The sequence below is a fragment of the Scatophagus argus genome, chromosome 21, assembly GCF_020382885.2.
Source record: "Scatophagus argus isolate fScaArg1 chromosome 21, fScaArg1.pri, whole genome shotgun sequence".
NCBI classification, from domain to species: domain Eukaryota; kingdom Metazoa; phylum Chordata; class Actinopteri; family Scatophagidae; genus Scatophagus; species Scatophagus argus.
The window spans coordinates 9,634,728-9,649,223 of record NC_058513.1 but is presented as its reverse complement, the minus strand read 5'-3'; the positions used below and the strand labels follow the sequence as shown (position 1 = coordinate 9,649,223).

Sequence of the window (14,496 nt, the reverse complement as noted above, 5' to 3'; positions counted from 1 at the left end):
GTAGGAATTTTTTCCCATCGGATGTAGACATGGCTTCCATGGCTTCCAACTCAAGCATCAGCGACATCGCTGTCTCTGCCTGATGTTGAAATGTCCGAGAGTCACTGAAGGCAGCATCAGCTCCATCCAGGCGAGCATCTGTGGTACAGTTGTTCAGTCGAGAGGAGGGATGACACCACAGCAATAGAGTCCGGGCGCCTGGTCGACGTTAGAAGTTAACAGTCGGTTTCTGCTTCTCTTGACTGTAGAAACTTCGCCCCCCCCCCTGTAAACGAGAAAAGGTATGCTAACAGACGTCTGAAAATGTTGTAGTGCCTTGCAGTGAAGACGCAGACAGTCTTTCCATGAGCCCTGTCAGCAGCCGTTTGTGTATAACGTTAGCTAACTACATAATGGGCTGGGTGCTGGGCTAGCCAGCATTAGCCGCAGCTAGCATTAATTCCCATTAAAACGTTAAACGCCGTTAAACGACAACAAACGTTAATGTATGCCAGTTGACTTTTCATAATTGTACTATTACGGCTAACATTAATGTGGAGCTACACACGGCGTCGTTTATAATAATGAAACGAGGTTGATAAATAAATACTTAAATATGATTAATACTGTTGCTGCGTTACTGCTGAGTCAAAATTTTACTTTGTGTTCACGAATTGCACGTTTTTTTTGGCGTTATTTTTTGCTAAGATGTCAGTGTTAGCTAGCTTATCTCTAACAACCCCTTCATTCAATCCCTGTCTGCTCTCTGATGCTGACCTGGCTTAAAGGGCTGAAATATTATTTGTTTTTAGGAATCCTCTCAATTTGTCTGACATATTTCTGTAGGCTTAGACTTACCAGTGTACACTTGTGCATTCCTCCACTGAAGTGGAGAGTATCATAAAGTATGATGATGTGAAGTTTAAATGATGGTAGTGATCTTTGCTAGAGATTCATACCAAGGGAGCTCCACAGTGAGGAGTTGATCAGTCAGGCTTATTAGTGTAACAAGGAGTCCTCGATGTTGTAAGTAAAAATTTGAGTTCAAATCTAAAACTCTGCTCTCATGAAAAGACCAATGAGAGTCAGTTGTAGTATTATGATCACATGTCTTGATTGAATTAATTGAATGTAGTATGAGTATGGTATGAGCTGGAGGCTGGCTCTGACTGAGCCTTGAGCATGATGATTTAAAGGGACAGTTCCCTCCAAAATACAGACATTATGATCCAGTAACTGAAGATACTCCACAGAATTTGTTGTGAGTTTCATGTAGGAACTTTTTCTTGTTTATATCGCCACGCAGAAGGAAGTGCCAATTGGTTTACTAAGGTAAGAGAAAGTAAACAACTATAGTCTGTTTCTCCAAACATTTGCAACTTGCACATAAACAATCTAGAAGGATGAATAGCACTACAGGTAAGGGGGAAAATCATTTTTGACTTTAAGGTGAACCGTTCTTTACAAAATTAAAAAGGGTATTATTACCCCCTCAGAAAAAGAAAAAGAAAAACTCAACTGTGGGGAGAAAATTCTGACATCCGTCTCTTAATAATGAGTATATATGATGTGGATAGCATAAATGACAAGCAGTATTTGATTTTACATTCAAATCTCCTTTATTTGAGAGTGTTAGCTCCTAATGAGAGACTGTGTCCACAGTGGCCAGCATGTAATCTTGGCTTAATGTATTGGTTGTCAGGTATTCAGGTTGTGTAGGATATTTGTTTGTGGGTTTTTTTGTTGTTCTTGTTGTTGTGGTTTTGGGTGTGAAATCAATTTAAAAATAATATATATGTATACAACGTGAGCATGATAACCATAACCTGACAGTATTCTTCTTTAGCTGAACTGTCTTTCCTGGAGGGCAAACGGCCACAAAACAAACTGCTGCAATCAAACAGCAGAACAATGCATCTAAATGTGAAGCTTAGTTTGTTTTCATTTTTTCAAATAGGTGTTCTAATTTAAAGAGAATGTACAGATACCTGGTTGAAGCTGGAGAAGATTGTCATTTCCATTTATTTTGTGTTTAAGTTTACTGCTATGCACTAAAACTAAAGTCATTTGTCATTAGTTAGTGAGCAGCAGCAGTAGTAACCACATACCTCCCCTCCACTTTGGAGCCGAACCAGTATGATCCAGTATCAGTCAGGCTCTACTTTCTGTGTTAGGTAGGTATGCAGGTTGTTAGGCCTTAAATATACAATGATCAGCCACAACATTAAAGCCACAAACAGGTGACACTACAGTGTTCTGCAGGAAAACCTTGGATTCTGGCAGTCATGTGGATGTTCTCTGGCACACACCACTCAGCTAAACATTGCAGACCAAATACACCCCCCCCCCCCCAACCCTGGAGGCCACACCCTCAATGCACAGGATCCAAAGGGTCCAATATTCCAATGGTGGTGACCGCAAAACTCCCCCGGAGCTCCTGTGTCCCTTCTCCTGACAGGTCAGAGGTGTTTGTCAGTACAAAGGGGACCTACAAAATATTAAGCAGGTGGTTTTAATGTTGCAGCTGATCAGTGTATATCTCAGACCGAGTGCACTGGGTATTTCTGTGGGCTTCCATGCTCCATTAATTTTGCTTTTACTTTTCTAAACACCTCAGGTACTTACCTTTTAACTAGGTTACTCACATTGGTTCTGTGCTCTTCTGTTCTTCCTCCTCTCTTCCTGCTCTGAACCCACTGTCTGCTGTTTATCCGCTTTGGCTTTCTGGCTCAAAGTTTTCCAAAGACCACATTGCAAATTTGTTAAGTTGATCTGTAGTCCATAAATGAAGCAAGTAAGCAAATACAACATTGTGTTAGTGCTGTAGGAAAACTTTAACTCTGTAAGTCCTTGAACCTTGAACCTGTAAGTCCTTATTATTCATAGCCCACTTACATTGTTAATTGTGCTATTAATTTATACTATATCATTGTTAAGCTGTATCATTGCCTGGCAGTCATTATACAGCAGTTAAAGTCTAAGTTCTAAGTGAACTGTGAATCAAAGTCAAAGAGATGATAAGGTTTACAGCTCTGTCAATGCACATTAAGTTCATTAAACATTTACTCCTGTCTAATGCATATTGGTAATAAAATGTAGAGGCTCCTTCAGTGTAGGTGCAGCCCCGAACAAAGCAGGTGTGTTGTGTGTTGGCACTGAGAGAAAAGCCTGAAATTTACTGCCATAAGTCCTTGGCACAGGCACGACTGTATCTGCCAGATTTAACCGAAAGAGCAGAACCTCACTGGGGCCTAGGGACAATGAGGGAATTTGATGTCCATGTGTTAGCCTTATTAAACACACACAAATAGAGCAGACATGGCCTCCACAGGAGTGCAGTCCAGTGTCACAGTGACTAAACCTCAGGGCATTATCCATAGCCTATTTGTGGAGGAAAATCAATTCCCTTTGTGAAGAGAAGCAGCTATTGCCTTAAACAAAATACACAGTCACATCAGCAGCAAGTCAGCGCTTTCCTAACAAATTTCAAGCTGACTTTTGAAAGGACTCATAAATAATATGTCTCTTTTGAGCTTCTCTAAAAAAATGCACATGCATAAGATGGATGTGTTTTGCCAGGCCTACGCACATGCATTTTGCAGTTCCTTACCAATTTGATGAATCATCTGTAAGTGCCTTCACGGCACTTGATACCACCTTCAGGGCCCAGTTAGCCATCAGCTTCTGCAGTGCAGTTGCGTATATGAATTGTGATCGGAAATCACAAAGCAAAAAGGACGTTGCTGTTTGCTTTTTACATGATTCATTTTGTTTATTTTCCGTGTTGACAGCTTGCATGCTGTCATGCTATTAAGTGGGTCATATGGTGTAAAAAGCAGCTTCTTACCCATGTGCCCATTGTTTTAACGGGCCTCCAGAGAGCCCAAATGTCACAATCGAGGTCTCATTGGATGTATTGTGTGTTGTGTCTAAACACAAACTCCCACAACAGTGACCAAGTGGTCCTGGTGTAGTAAAAGTGACACTTGAGTAGCCAAGCCAAGAATTATCTTCACTGTGTGGCAGAAGATTTCATTCATTTTTGTTTCAAAAAGATGAAAAAGGAGAATATTGGGTGTCTTACAATTGATTTTTGAATATTAATATAGCATCACAGCAGTTTGGTATGTTTCTATACTTGTATTACAGCAGTACACAAAGATATGTTTCTGAATACATTTTAGGTGAGAAATGGGTTTTGCAGTAACAGAATCTTGATGCTGAATCGTGATACTGTTTATTATTATTGTTTTATTTTTTTCAACTTTATTAAATGAACGACTTGCTTTTTTGGTTGGTTGTTTGTTTGAGGTGCTGGTACTATAGTGACTGTCGTATATTTAACCTTCAAAGACCGTTTGACTGCAGGCTAATCCTGTATGTTTAAATGCCAATAATCCACATCAGGCATTTAAACAAGTTTGTTTGTACATCTTAGCTGGGCTGCTTTCAACTGCTAGCACATTTGTCTCTTAAGAATGCAAGTATTTGTGCATGATTTCCATTTTCCCCTGAGGTCAGTAGCTTCACCATGTTCATTAGTTTACTTGTATTTAAGGTGTTTGAGGTTTGACTCGAAAGGCGGGACACACACATTTCCTCTTGCTTTTTAGGTTGACTGACTACTTCAGTTGACAGTTTCTTTTTCCTCTTCTCTTGCTTTTTGCTCTGTCTTCCCTTCTGCCCCTGTAATGCACAGAGCAGCCATGGCAGAAGCCCACCAAGCGGTGGCCTTCCAGTTCACCGTCACTTTGGAGGGCATCGATGTGCAGCTGTCCCACCAGGCCCTCACTGAGATCTACCTCTCTGGTGTGCGCTCGTGGAAGAAGCGTATCATCAGACTCAAGGTATCTCCAACTCTACTCTTTATGCCTGTTGTCTCTTTTGTTTGTTGGTGCTTAGCCTGTGTCTGTGTCCGTCTATAATAATCACAGGAATGTGCCTCTTCCTCCTTCTTATTACTGCTTTCATTCCACTCTGCGTGTTGGCACTTGCATCTATGTCAGTGTTTAATATTGAAGAATTTTTCAAGTATTCTGTTCTATTGGGCTGTGCATGTCATGATTTTCTGCTCATTCATCTCAATTTGCAGGTTTCTTCATTGCTACTTAAATAATACTTTTATAGTCTGTGTAAAGTGTTGTATTTTAGTTATTTGGTTTTGTGTAACACTGTACACAGGGCATTCCTGAAAAGAGACCTGGCTCTCAATGAGTTTTTTGCTGTTGGAACGTGTGGACTACATGAATCAATAATGAACCCCACACATTGTAACACACTCATTGTTTGTGGGTATCCTCATGTCTTTGTTTGATCCTCACTTCCACTGCTCATTCATTTTCAGAAACTGTGTGAATAAAAACTGAACTGATGTTTGATGTGTGTTAAGGTAGACATGCACCTGCTACAGAAGCCTTAAAATAACAATTAAATTCCTGGTAATCTGTTGTAGAAATCAGGTTAATGTCTGACACTGAGCTGAATGCAGTTGAGATTCTCAGAACTGAACATTTATATGACATGCATTAATCTGATCATAACTGAATCACCAGTGGGTATGTCACTGTTCTGATCATAAACAGGAAGAATGGGATTCCAAATCAATTTCTCTTCTCTCACATTAACAGAACAGTGTGATAACAGGAGCATATCCTGCTAGTCCCTCCTCCTGGCTTTTTGTGGTTATAGCAATCCTGGCTACTATGTACACTCGCTCCGACCCGTCCATGGGACTCATAGCCAAGATACAGGAGCACCTGCCAGTCAGGTAACACATCTTGTGGCCATGATATGGTTTGAGTTAATGATTAATCTTTTTTAATTAAGATAAAAATACTTCTCTTCCTATCCATTCTTATGTGTGTTCTTTTGCTCCTGGCCCTGTTCATCTTTATTCAGTCATCTGTTTCACTCACTGTTGCTTTTTCCTCCCTCTCCCCCCCCCCTTATCCATCTGTCCATCTTCTCCCACTATTCCCAGCCAGTCTATGAGCACCCAGTGCCAGGCGTTGGTGTCAGCAGTGCTCTTCAGCACCATGCTCTGGCTCTTGCTCATCTTTACCATGCGTCTGTGCCTCAAGCAGCTCCTCTCCTACCACCGCTGGATATTCGAGCAGCATGGCAAGATGTCCAATACCACCAAAGTCTGGGTGGTCAGTGTTATCTTCTACTTTTTACTTTTTTTATGCTATAGTTAAAAATAGAGTTAGCCCAGTGTAATCTAATCTGAAGCATAGTGAGTCCACATATGCTACAGAATGTTTTTGCTGTAAGAAAAAACTGCTCACTGTGCTTCAACAGTGAATGATCCTCTTGTTCAGAAAAGATTGTTGTTGCTTTATTTCTAAAGCATTTTGTTTTCATGGAATATTATATTCTGCAAATCTGCTTGTTAAAAAGAATTAGCATAAATAAAAAATTAGCCCTAGGTGTGTCCTCACTTTATTATTTTGAGTGTGTTTGTTCTCTGAATGTTTCTTTGCCAGGCGTTGGTGCGGATCTTTTCTGGCAGAAAGCCTCTGCTCTACAGTTACCAGGGTTCGTTGCCAAACCTCCCTGTGCCTGCCATCAAGGAAACAGTCAAGAGGGTGAGACGTCACACGAAGAAGAGGAAATGACAACACACTGATCGCTAACCATGAAACAGATGGATCACTTTCTCACATTAATCATTTTCTGCCTTGGTTGCACCAAATTTCCTTTGTTATTGTTTGGATTTTTTTGTTTATCTGGCTGTGTCAGCTAGTTGAGAAATGTTGAAAAATGCACAACATATAAATTTATGTATATGTGACAGATGAGAGAAGATGTAATTGAAAGGAGATTTGGTATTACAACAACTGTGTTTTGTTGTCATGGTAGAAAACTCCACATCACTGTAGGTGTCCTTTATATAAATATTTTCTAATCCTGTTGGCCATTTTGTTTCTAACTGAATTTCTTTTTGCACATCTCTTTTTTTTTTTTTTTTTTTTTTTTATTAATTGGAATCAGTGCGTCCGCTGTTGGATGATACACAGTATGAACGCATGACCAAGTTGGGAGCGGAGTTTGAGAGCAGCCTCGGTAACCGCCTGCAGTGGTACCTCAAACTCAAAGCTCTCTGGGCTGCCAACTATGTAAGTGGTCAACCACAATGCTCAGGCTACGTTTGGCAACATAACACGTCTCTTAAATGTCCAAAGCAAAGCTGTCCAAAGGACATTTAAAATCCCATTAACAATTTATTCCTTTGTGAGGTTCTGTGGTTTGAATTATTTATCCTGTCTGAATATGCAAGTGATGTGACTGCCAGTTGGCTGCAATATTACCTTTCTCACAAGATATCTTTGTGTTTTAATTCCTCAGGTTACTGACTGGTGGGAGGAATATGTTTATCTACGTGGACGAAGCCCCATAATGGTCAACAGTAACTATTATGGCATGGTATACATTTTTTTTTTTATCTCTTTGGTGTTAGAAATTCCAGTCCAATATGGTGTAGTCCTCTTTTTGGATTGGTGTCAGGGTACTGCTTGACATACTGACTTTTCCTGTTTCATTTACTCTGTTTAATGGCTTTAGAGATATTAGAGGATTCATTCTGTGAATCATTTGTGAGCATTTGTTTGTCATATGGACTGGAAAATAATGGATGTGTGGTTTGTTTTAAGTGCTTTAACTAAGACGCTCTTGTTTTTATTAATCCACCCATATAATACCAAGAATGTGAATATCATTGATTCTAAAACATCAATTTCCTCAAACGTGTTTCATAAACAGTCCTTTGTGTTTTTGATCAAGGGAACCACAGCATTACTAACTGAAGGAATTGAATCTCGGTTCTGTAATCACAGACGTCCATACAGATTTTTTTATTTGGACGATAATCGCTCATGCTTATCCCTTCTGCTGACTTCCTGTCTCTGTTTCTCTCTAGGACTTCTTGTATGTGACACCTACACCCATCCAAGCAGCCAGGGCAGGCAACAACATTTACGCATTCTTCCTGTATCGCCGCAAACTCAACAAAGAAGAAATTAAACCTGTGAGTTTAACCACCAGTCAGCCCCAGCTGCTCCATATACAGGGAGCTGTTCATTATTCATGTTTCTTTTCCATGGGAACAGAAGACTTGTTAATCAAATGTCTCTTTGAAACGTTGGGATATTTCTTTGTGGAACATTCAAAATATGATGTTCTGGTCAATAATTACAATACAAATGTACAAGACCATCCGTGTCTTGGGTGTGTTCTGACTGTGTGAATGACATTCACCCATCAGCGTTTGCGTGGCTTGATCATTTATCATAGACAGCATGCGCAGCTCCATTCATTTTTTAGTTTTCATGTTTATGTGCCGACATTCCCCTCATGTCATACCATGCTCATCTCTCACCCCTTTGTTTTTGTACTCTTTTCAACCTCTCCTTGATTTCTCTTTATTTACCTTCCTCGTTCTTCCTCTTTTTGCTTGACTCTCCGCTTCCTACTCTGCTGTCCTCTGTTCTTCTCCTACGGCTTCTCCTCTCCGTTTCCCCAGAGTCGTATACCCGGCACTGTCATTCCTCTGTGTGCAGCTCAGTGTGAGAGGATTTTCAACACCACACGCACTCCTGGAGAGGAGACTGGTAAAGAGACAAACATGTACACACACATAGACACTCACTGTGGCGTTTCACACAGTGCTGATATGTGATACATGATGCTGTCTGAACATGAGCAGTTAGCTTCATCGAGAAAGCCGGCACCTATTTCTGACTACATAATGAGCATTGCTAACACACCACTGCCTCAGAGATGATGAGGCAGATTTCTGAACTCTCTGAGGTTAAAGTGTGGGATGGAAAATTGTCTGTGTGTGTGTATGCATGTATATGGTCTCAAGCAAAGCGTGATTCACTGAGTCATAATATGTCTGCTATACAGCCCATTTTGTCATCTCCCATCTGTGTCCTGTGGCCTTCTGATCTCACCTCAGGTGTGTCTAGGTTTTCTGGAAAGGCTTTCTCCTGCCCACACACTTGGTTTTCTCATCTTTTCTTCTTTCTCTTTACCTGGTTCTCTTTTTATTTCAACCCAACACTCTCCTGTACTTATCATCCATTTTGTTTCCTCTCTTTCTCTCTCCCTCTTCCTTTTCTTGTACTGGCCAATTCTTTTTATCCCGCTCAGTGGTTGTTGAGGTCTGCAGTTCCTTGCTGTTCCTATCAATTTGAGCGGATGTTTGACACTTGTCGAATCCCTGGAACACTAACAGGTAGTATTTATATTTTTACACAATTGGCCCAAACCTAGTTTTTAGATTTCTAAGTGTCAAGCCAGTATAATAACAACTGAAATGTGCCTGACATGTTTTACTATGTATAATTAGAAATGAAGATACATCCCTGTCACATATACAGTAAATGCGTCAAAATCTTAATAGTCACTCGGGCAGCAATTTCAAATTAGTCACAATGAAAATAAACACAAATTCATCTTTACTCAGTTATGCCTCCTGTAGTATGTCTTCTTTCCTTCATTTGTAAAGTAGGCTTTAAGTCATCTTGGAAGCACACGGTAGGTTAGGTGAACCTTAAACTATCCCTTGGAGAGTAGAGTGACACAACATTTCTTTCATGTCAATCCATGTAACATTTTATCCTTGAAAAAGATGCTCAGTTGTTTGTGTCAGTAAAGAAGATCTAATCAGTGTTTGTAGAGGGCAGTAATACTGTTGCTGGTTCGCTCTGCAGACAGGTTTTGAACCAACTTCAGCACAAGGCAGACAGGAATCCACAATTTAAGCACAGCATTCTGATATTTGTGTGTCCATGACATGGTTTTTGACTAAATAATAATACGTTCCCCTCTTTTTTCCTCTTTCTTTTGTGTGTGAAGATACTGTGCAGCATTGGCAGGACAGTGACTATGTAGCAGTGTACCACAGGGGTCGCTACTTTCGTCTTAGGGTGTACCACGCAGGCAGACTCCTGTGCCCCAGGGAGATTGAATTCCAAATTCAGAGGATCCTTGACGACGCTTCACCTCCTTCCACAGGAGAGGCAAAACTGGGAGCCCTGACCGCTGGAGACAGGTCAGTTTGACAAGTCACCATTGCTTAAATCGCGTGGACTACACAGCACATTCATCGCTTCCCTCTGAAATGTTTCCCAGAATCCCTTGGGCTAAAGCCAGGATGAAGTATTTCAGCAGTGGGGTCAATAAACGCTCTCTGGACTGCATTGAAAAAGCTGCCTTCTTTGTGACCCTGGATGATGATGAACAGGGCATGATGGGAGATGACCCAGCAGGTAGTTTAGATCGCTACGCCAAATCCTTGCTGCATGGGAAATGTTACGACAGGTAATTTTTACACAAAACTGATCACTGTCATGTGAGCAAGAGTATAATAAGTGTAGTATGAAAATGTTTTGTTGCTGAATTGTTGTAATTTCCATACAGCCTTCAGTCATTGTCTCGTTGTCATGCAGGTGGTTTGACAAGTCCTTCTCTGTTGTTTACTACAAGAATGGCAAGAATGGCATAAATGCAGAGCACTCGTGGGCTGATGGGCCAGTTGTATCACACTTATGGGAGGTAAGGAGTATGAAAGAAAAGTAGGGTACATACTGTTGTTGTTAACTTGTCTTGTAATGGGGCCACCACTTCGGATAACACATAATTATTATATGTTTGTAGTACATGTTGGCCACCGACTGTTTCCAGCTCGGTTACAATGCAGAGGGTCACTGCAAAGGAGAAGTGGATTCATCATTACCACGACCACAGAAGCTGAACTGGGAAATTCCGCCAGAAGTTAGTTATTCATTCACACATTTTCTTTAGCTTTCCTTTAGCTATCATAAGTCACATTATGCTCATACTGAAACTATAAGATCACAAGTGGTTCAACATTTTTTTTAAATATGTTTCTTGGTGTTGGTGTGAGAATTAAATGAGAAGATCAGCAGTTAGCCTAGCTTAGCATAAAGACTGGAAGCAGGAGGAAACAAGTGGCTTGGCTCCGTTCAAAGGTCTAAAAGATACACTTTCCAGCACCTGATAATCTGTATTAGATTATTCATTTAAGTTCTGAGCACACTACCAATACATTGTATTTGGATTATTTTAACCACTGTGTTCATTTTTAAAATCACTTCCTAGATTCAAGAGACAAGAGTCAATTCAGTTGAAACATGTAAAAACTTATTCTTTTGAAACCACAGTGCAGTGGTTATAGGTATCTCAGTCCGACTGACGTTTGGATGTGTTGTTTCAGTGTGAGGAGCAGATTTCCCAGTCTCTGGCAGTTGCCCAGGCCCTGGCTGACGATGTGGAGCTCCACGTGTTTGCCTTCCAAGACTTTGGCAAACTAAAGATCAAGAAGTGTCGAGTCAGTCCAGATGCCTTCATTCAGATGGCTCTTCAGTTGACCTACTACAGGGTAAGCCTCCCCCTGAAGTAGAACACACCGTATGTGGTTATACTTTATATACATGGATACACCAACATGATCAACACAAAGGCAGTCCATCTGTTGGTTTGGCTGTACACTCTGCACTACATTGGATGTTTGTACACTGAACTTGTGACTGTCAATATTATCTGTTGCATGTGAGTTTTGTCTCTGTGTTCCAGAACCGAAGGACGTTCTGTCTTACATACGAAGCCTCGATGACCCGTCTGTTCAGGGAGGGCAGGACCGAGACCGTTCGCTCCTGCACCAATGAGAGCTGTGCCTTCATCCGAGCGCTGGAGGGTGGAGAGGTGAGATTGCTGGAACCGTCTCTTGATTTTCATCATTTCTGCGCAGCGCTTGAGGTCATTTTTTGGTGAAGTATATAAATAGTAACTCAGAAGAGGATGATTGAGAGTGCTCTGATCAAATTGAATTTGCATTGCAAATGATTATGTCTAATTGTTATTTTCCTTGCATAAATCATCTAGTGGCTATTTTTAATGTGTGCTACATCAAGCAGTCATGCCGCTCATGCAATTCTCCAACAGGCAGCAGATGTGTGCAGGCGTTTGTTCCGCACAGCAACAGAAAAGCACCAACAACTATACCGCATGGCTATGACCGGTGCTGGAATCGACAGACACCTCTTTTGCCTCTACGTGGTATCCAAATACCTCGGAGTGGAGTCTCCTTTCTTGAAAGAGGTTTAAATCCTTCTTTTTTCACTTTATTTATCATACTGTGCAGTTTAGTCTCTACAGCAGCAACATCAGCGAACTGATACAATGGCCTCTTGTGGGTGTTTCAGGTGCTGTCTGAGCCCTGGCGGCTGTCCACAAGTCAGACTCCATTCCAGCTGCCGGAGCTGTTTGACGTAGTCAACCACCCAGAGTATCTCTCCTGTGGAGGGGGCTTTGGACCGGTCAGTGTTTCAGTCAGCCTCTCATTAAGCTGTTCATGTTATGGATAAGCTGGAAACCTGAAATAAACACCCTTATTTTGCCATTATATGATGTAACTCTACTTTTTTTTTTTTTTTAAATGTAACTACATTTGCATTTTATGCCATACAGTAGCTTTTACTGTAGTGGGTCCTCATTCACTCTGTTAGTTTCACTCTTTGTCTGCCCATCTGTCTGTTATTCATGCGAATGTGATATCCTAGGAAAGCTTTGAGGAAATTTCTTAAAATTCTAGTTTGTAGTTTTGACACTGCAGAAGTACATAAACTAATAGTTTTGTTGTTTGTTTTGAAGTATTTCTTGCCTTTACAACACAGGTTCTTTTTCTTTGAAAGTGGCTTTTTGTTCTCATAGTCACTGAGCAGCCATGAGTATAAATATTTTGTGTATCTCTTCCAGGTGTCTGATGACGGTTATGGGGTGTCCTACAGCATTTTGGGAGAGAACGTGATTAACTTCCACATCTCGTGCAAGCACTCATGTCCAGACACCGTGAGTTTTAATGAAATAATTTGATGCTGCATAGGAAAAGGGCAGAAAATAAACTCCTCAACTCTGGGCAGGAATTACTGTATCTGGACTGACTTTTTCTTTTTATGCTGTCCATTACTTTTTTGTCCTTAAAAGTCTATTTATTGTTTCAGTCCTTTTTAGAGTTGTGTTGTAGGAAAAATGTAGCATCACTTAAACTGAACATTTAGCCAGACTGATGCTGGATTCTTGAGGCAAATACTGATGTGAGTGTTTGAGAGTTAAAAAAAATTAATCTAATCTAGCTTAACCACACACTGCACAAGCACACACATGTTTCTTTGAAGGAGATACCACTATTCTTGTAGCACTATTATAGTAAATTCTTAAGGTCGTATTTTCTTGGTGCTCCATTTAAGCTGATAAATCACTTTATTTGGATGGAGGGTTGTTTTTTTTTAGGGTGAAGATGTTGATGGTGAAATATGACAACAGACGTTTGAAGCTTCACTCAAGAACACGAACATAAGCTTTGAGTGTTAAAAAGGTGACATTCAGTACAACCTCCTTTTTTTTTTTGCTCAGTATTTCTTGTGTTTCCCTTCCAGGATGCCCGTAAGTTTGGTGCTCAGCTCAGAAAAGCCCTGCATGACCTGCTACAGCTGCTGAGTCCCAACCAAAAAGAGCCCAGCAAGACAGAAGAGACTCGGCCAGAGGTCAAGAAAGACCTGTAGGCAGTTACTCAGGGGAAACCGATGCTGAAAGGAAGGAATGTCATGCTACAAAGTGAGGAAAGACATTTTTTTTTTGTTTGTTCGATTTTTGTTTTGTTTTGTTTTTTCCTCATGCATTGGGAGAATTTTACAGCCAGCAAGCGATATTCCAGAGACAACTCTGTGGGGAAACCGGTGTAATGGAGAGGGTGTTTATACCGATTTGCATCTGTATTTGTGTATGTATATTAGCTGTGTGGTAGGTGTGTGAGAAAGAAAAAGGTCGATAGACTAACAAATTTAAAAATGTGATACAGGTGTGTTGTTTTAGTTAGGTTTTAACAGTCAAACCATTGAAGAAAATAATCTTAATCCTTAAAAGTAAAGTTAGTATCGTCATATGGTTTGATTGTTATTTAAAGGCCAGTCTGAATTGCACCACTCAAAGTTAGGGTTGATATCTCTAACACTTGACCTTTTGCAGGGAGTTTGAATTTGATATACATTTGATTGCAGTATGTTGTGACACCATGAAGTATTTTTATGTTGTTGAATTTATTTGGACAATGCAGTTGGAGGTGTGTGATACATCCTGAATCCAGCTTCTGCCATTTGAATGCAACATTGCTGTTTTAAACTCTTAGAAGTCTGTGACTTCTTTGGATTTACTCAATAGTGTAAAAACCTGCTTTCTATAACACTTGATTGTAATGCTGTGCTGAGAGTGAGACTGTTTTTACATGTAGTGAAATAATTAATTATTAATCTATTAAACTTATATACTGGCATTGCTGTTCAACTGGTATTATATTCAGTGCCAACTTTTTATTTTCAAACATATTCAAACTATACTCACTAAAAAAGTCGGTCGGATTTTCTTTCAGTGCTCAGTTGGGGTTTCAAACGTGCTAACTTAAAAAATATACTGTTGTCCAGTTATTTCACTGCC

General features: G+C 40.4%; 1 protein-coding gene across 1 annotated transcript; it reads left to right on the top strand.

The window, feature by feature from the left end:
- Positions 1-99: 99 nt before the first annotated feature.
- LOC124052883 (carnitine O-palmitoyltransferase 1, liver isoform-like) lies at positions 100-13,806 on the top strand. Its single transcript, XM_046377654.1, has 19 exons — positions 100-281; positions 4,679-4,826; positions 5,607-5,746; positions 5,960-6,131; positions 6,465-6,568; positions 6,962-7,097; positions 7,327-7,404; positions 7,898-8,005; positions 8,501-8,588; positions 9,841-10,036; positions 10,117-10,305; positions 10,434-10,539; positions 10,642-10,758; positions 11,222-11,386; positions 11,581-11,709; positions 11,950-12,105; positions 12,210-12,323; positions 12,763-12,855; positions 13,443-13,806. The coding sequence occupies exons 2-19, from the start codon at positions 4,686-4,688 to the stop codon at positions 13,566-13,568; spliced, it is 2,358 nt and encodes a 785-aa protein (XP_046233610.1). The 5' UTR covers positions 100-281; positions 4,679-4,685; the 3' UTR covers positions 13,569-13,806.
- The last annotated feature ends 690 nt before the right edge of the window (positions 13,807-14,496 follow it).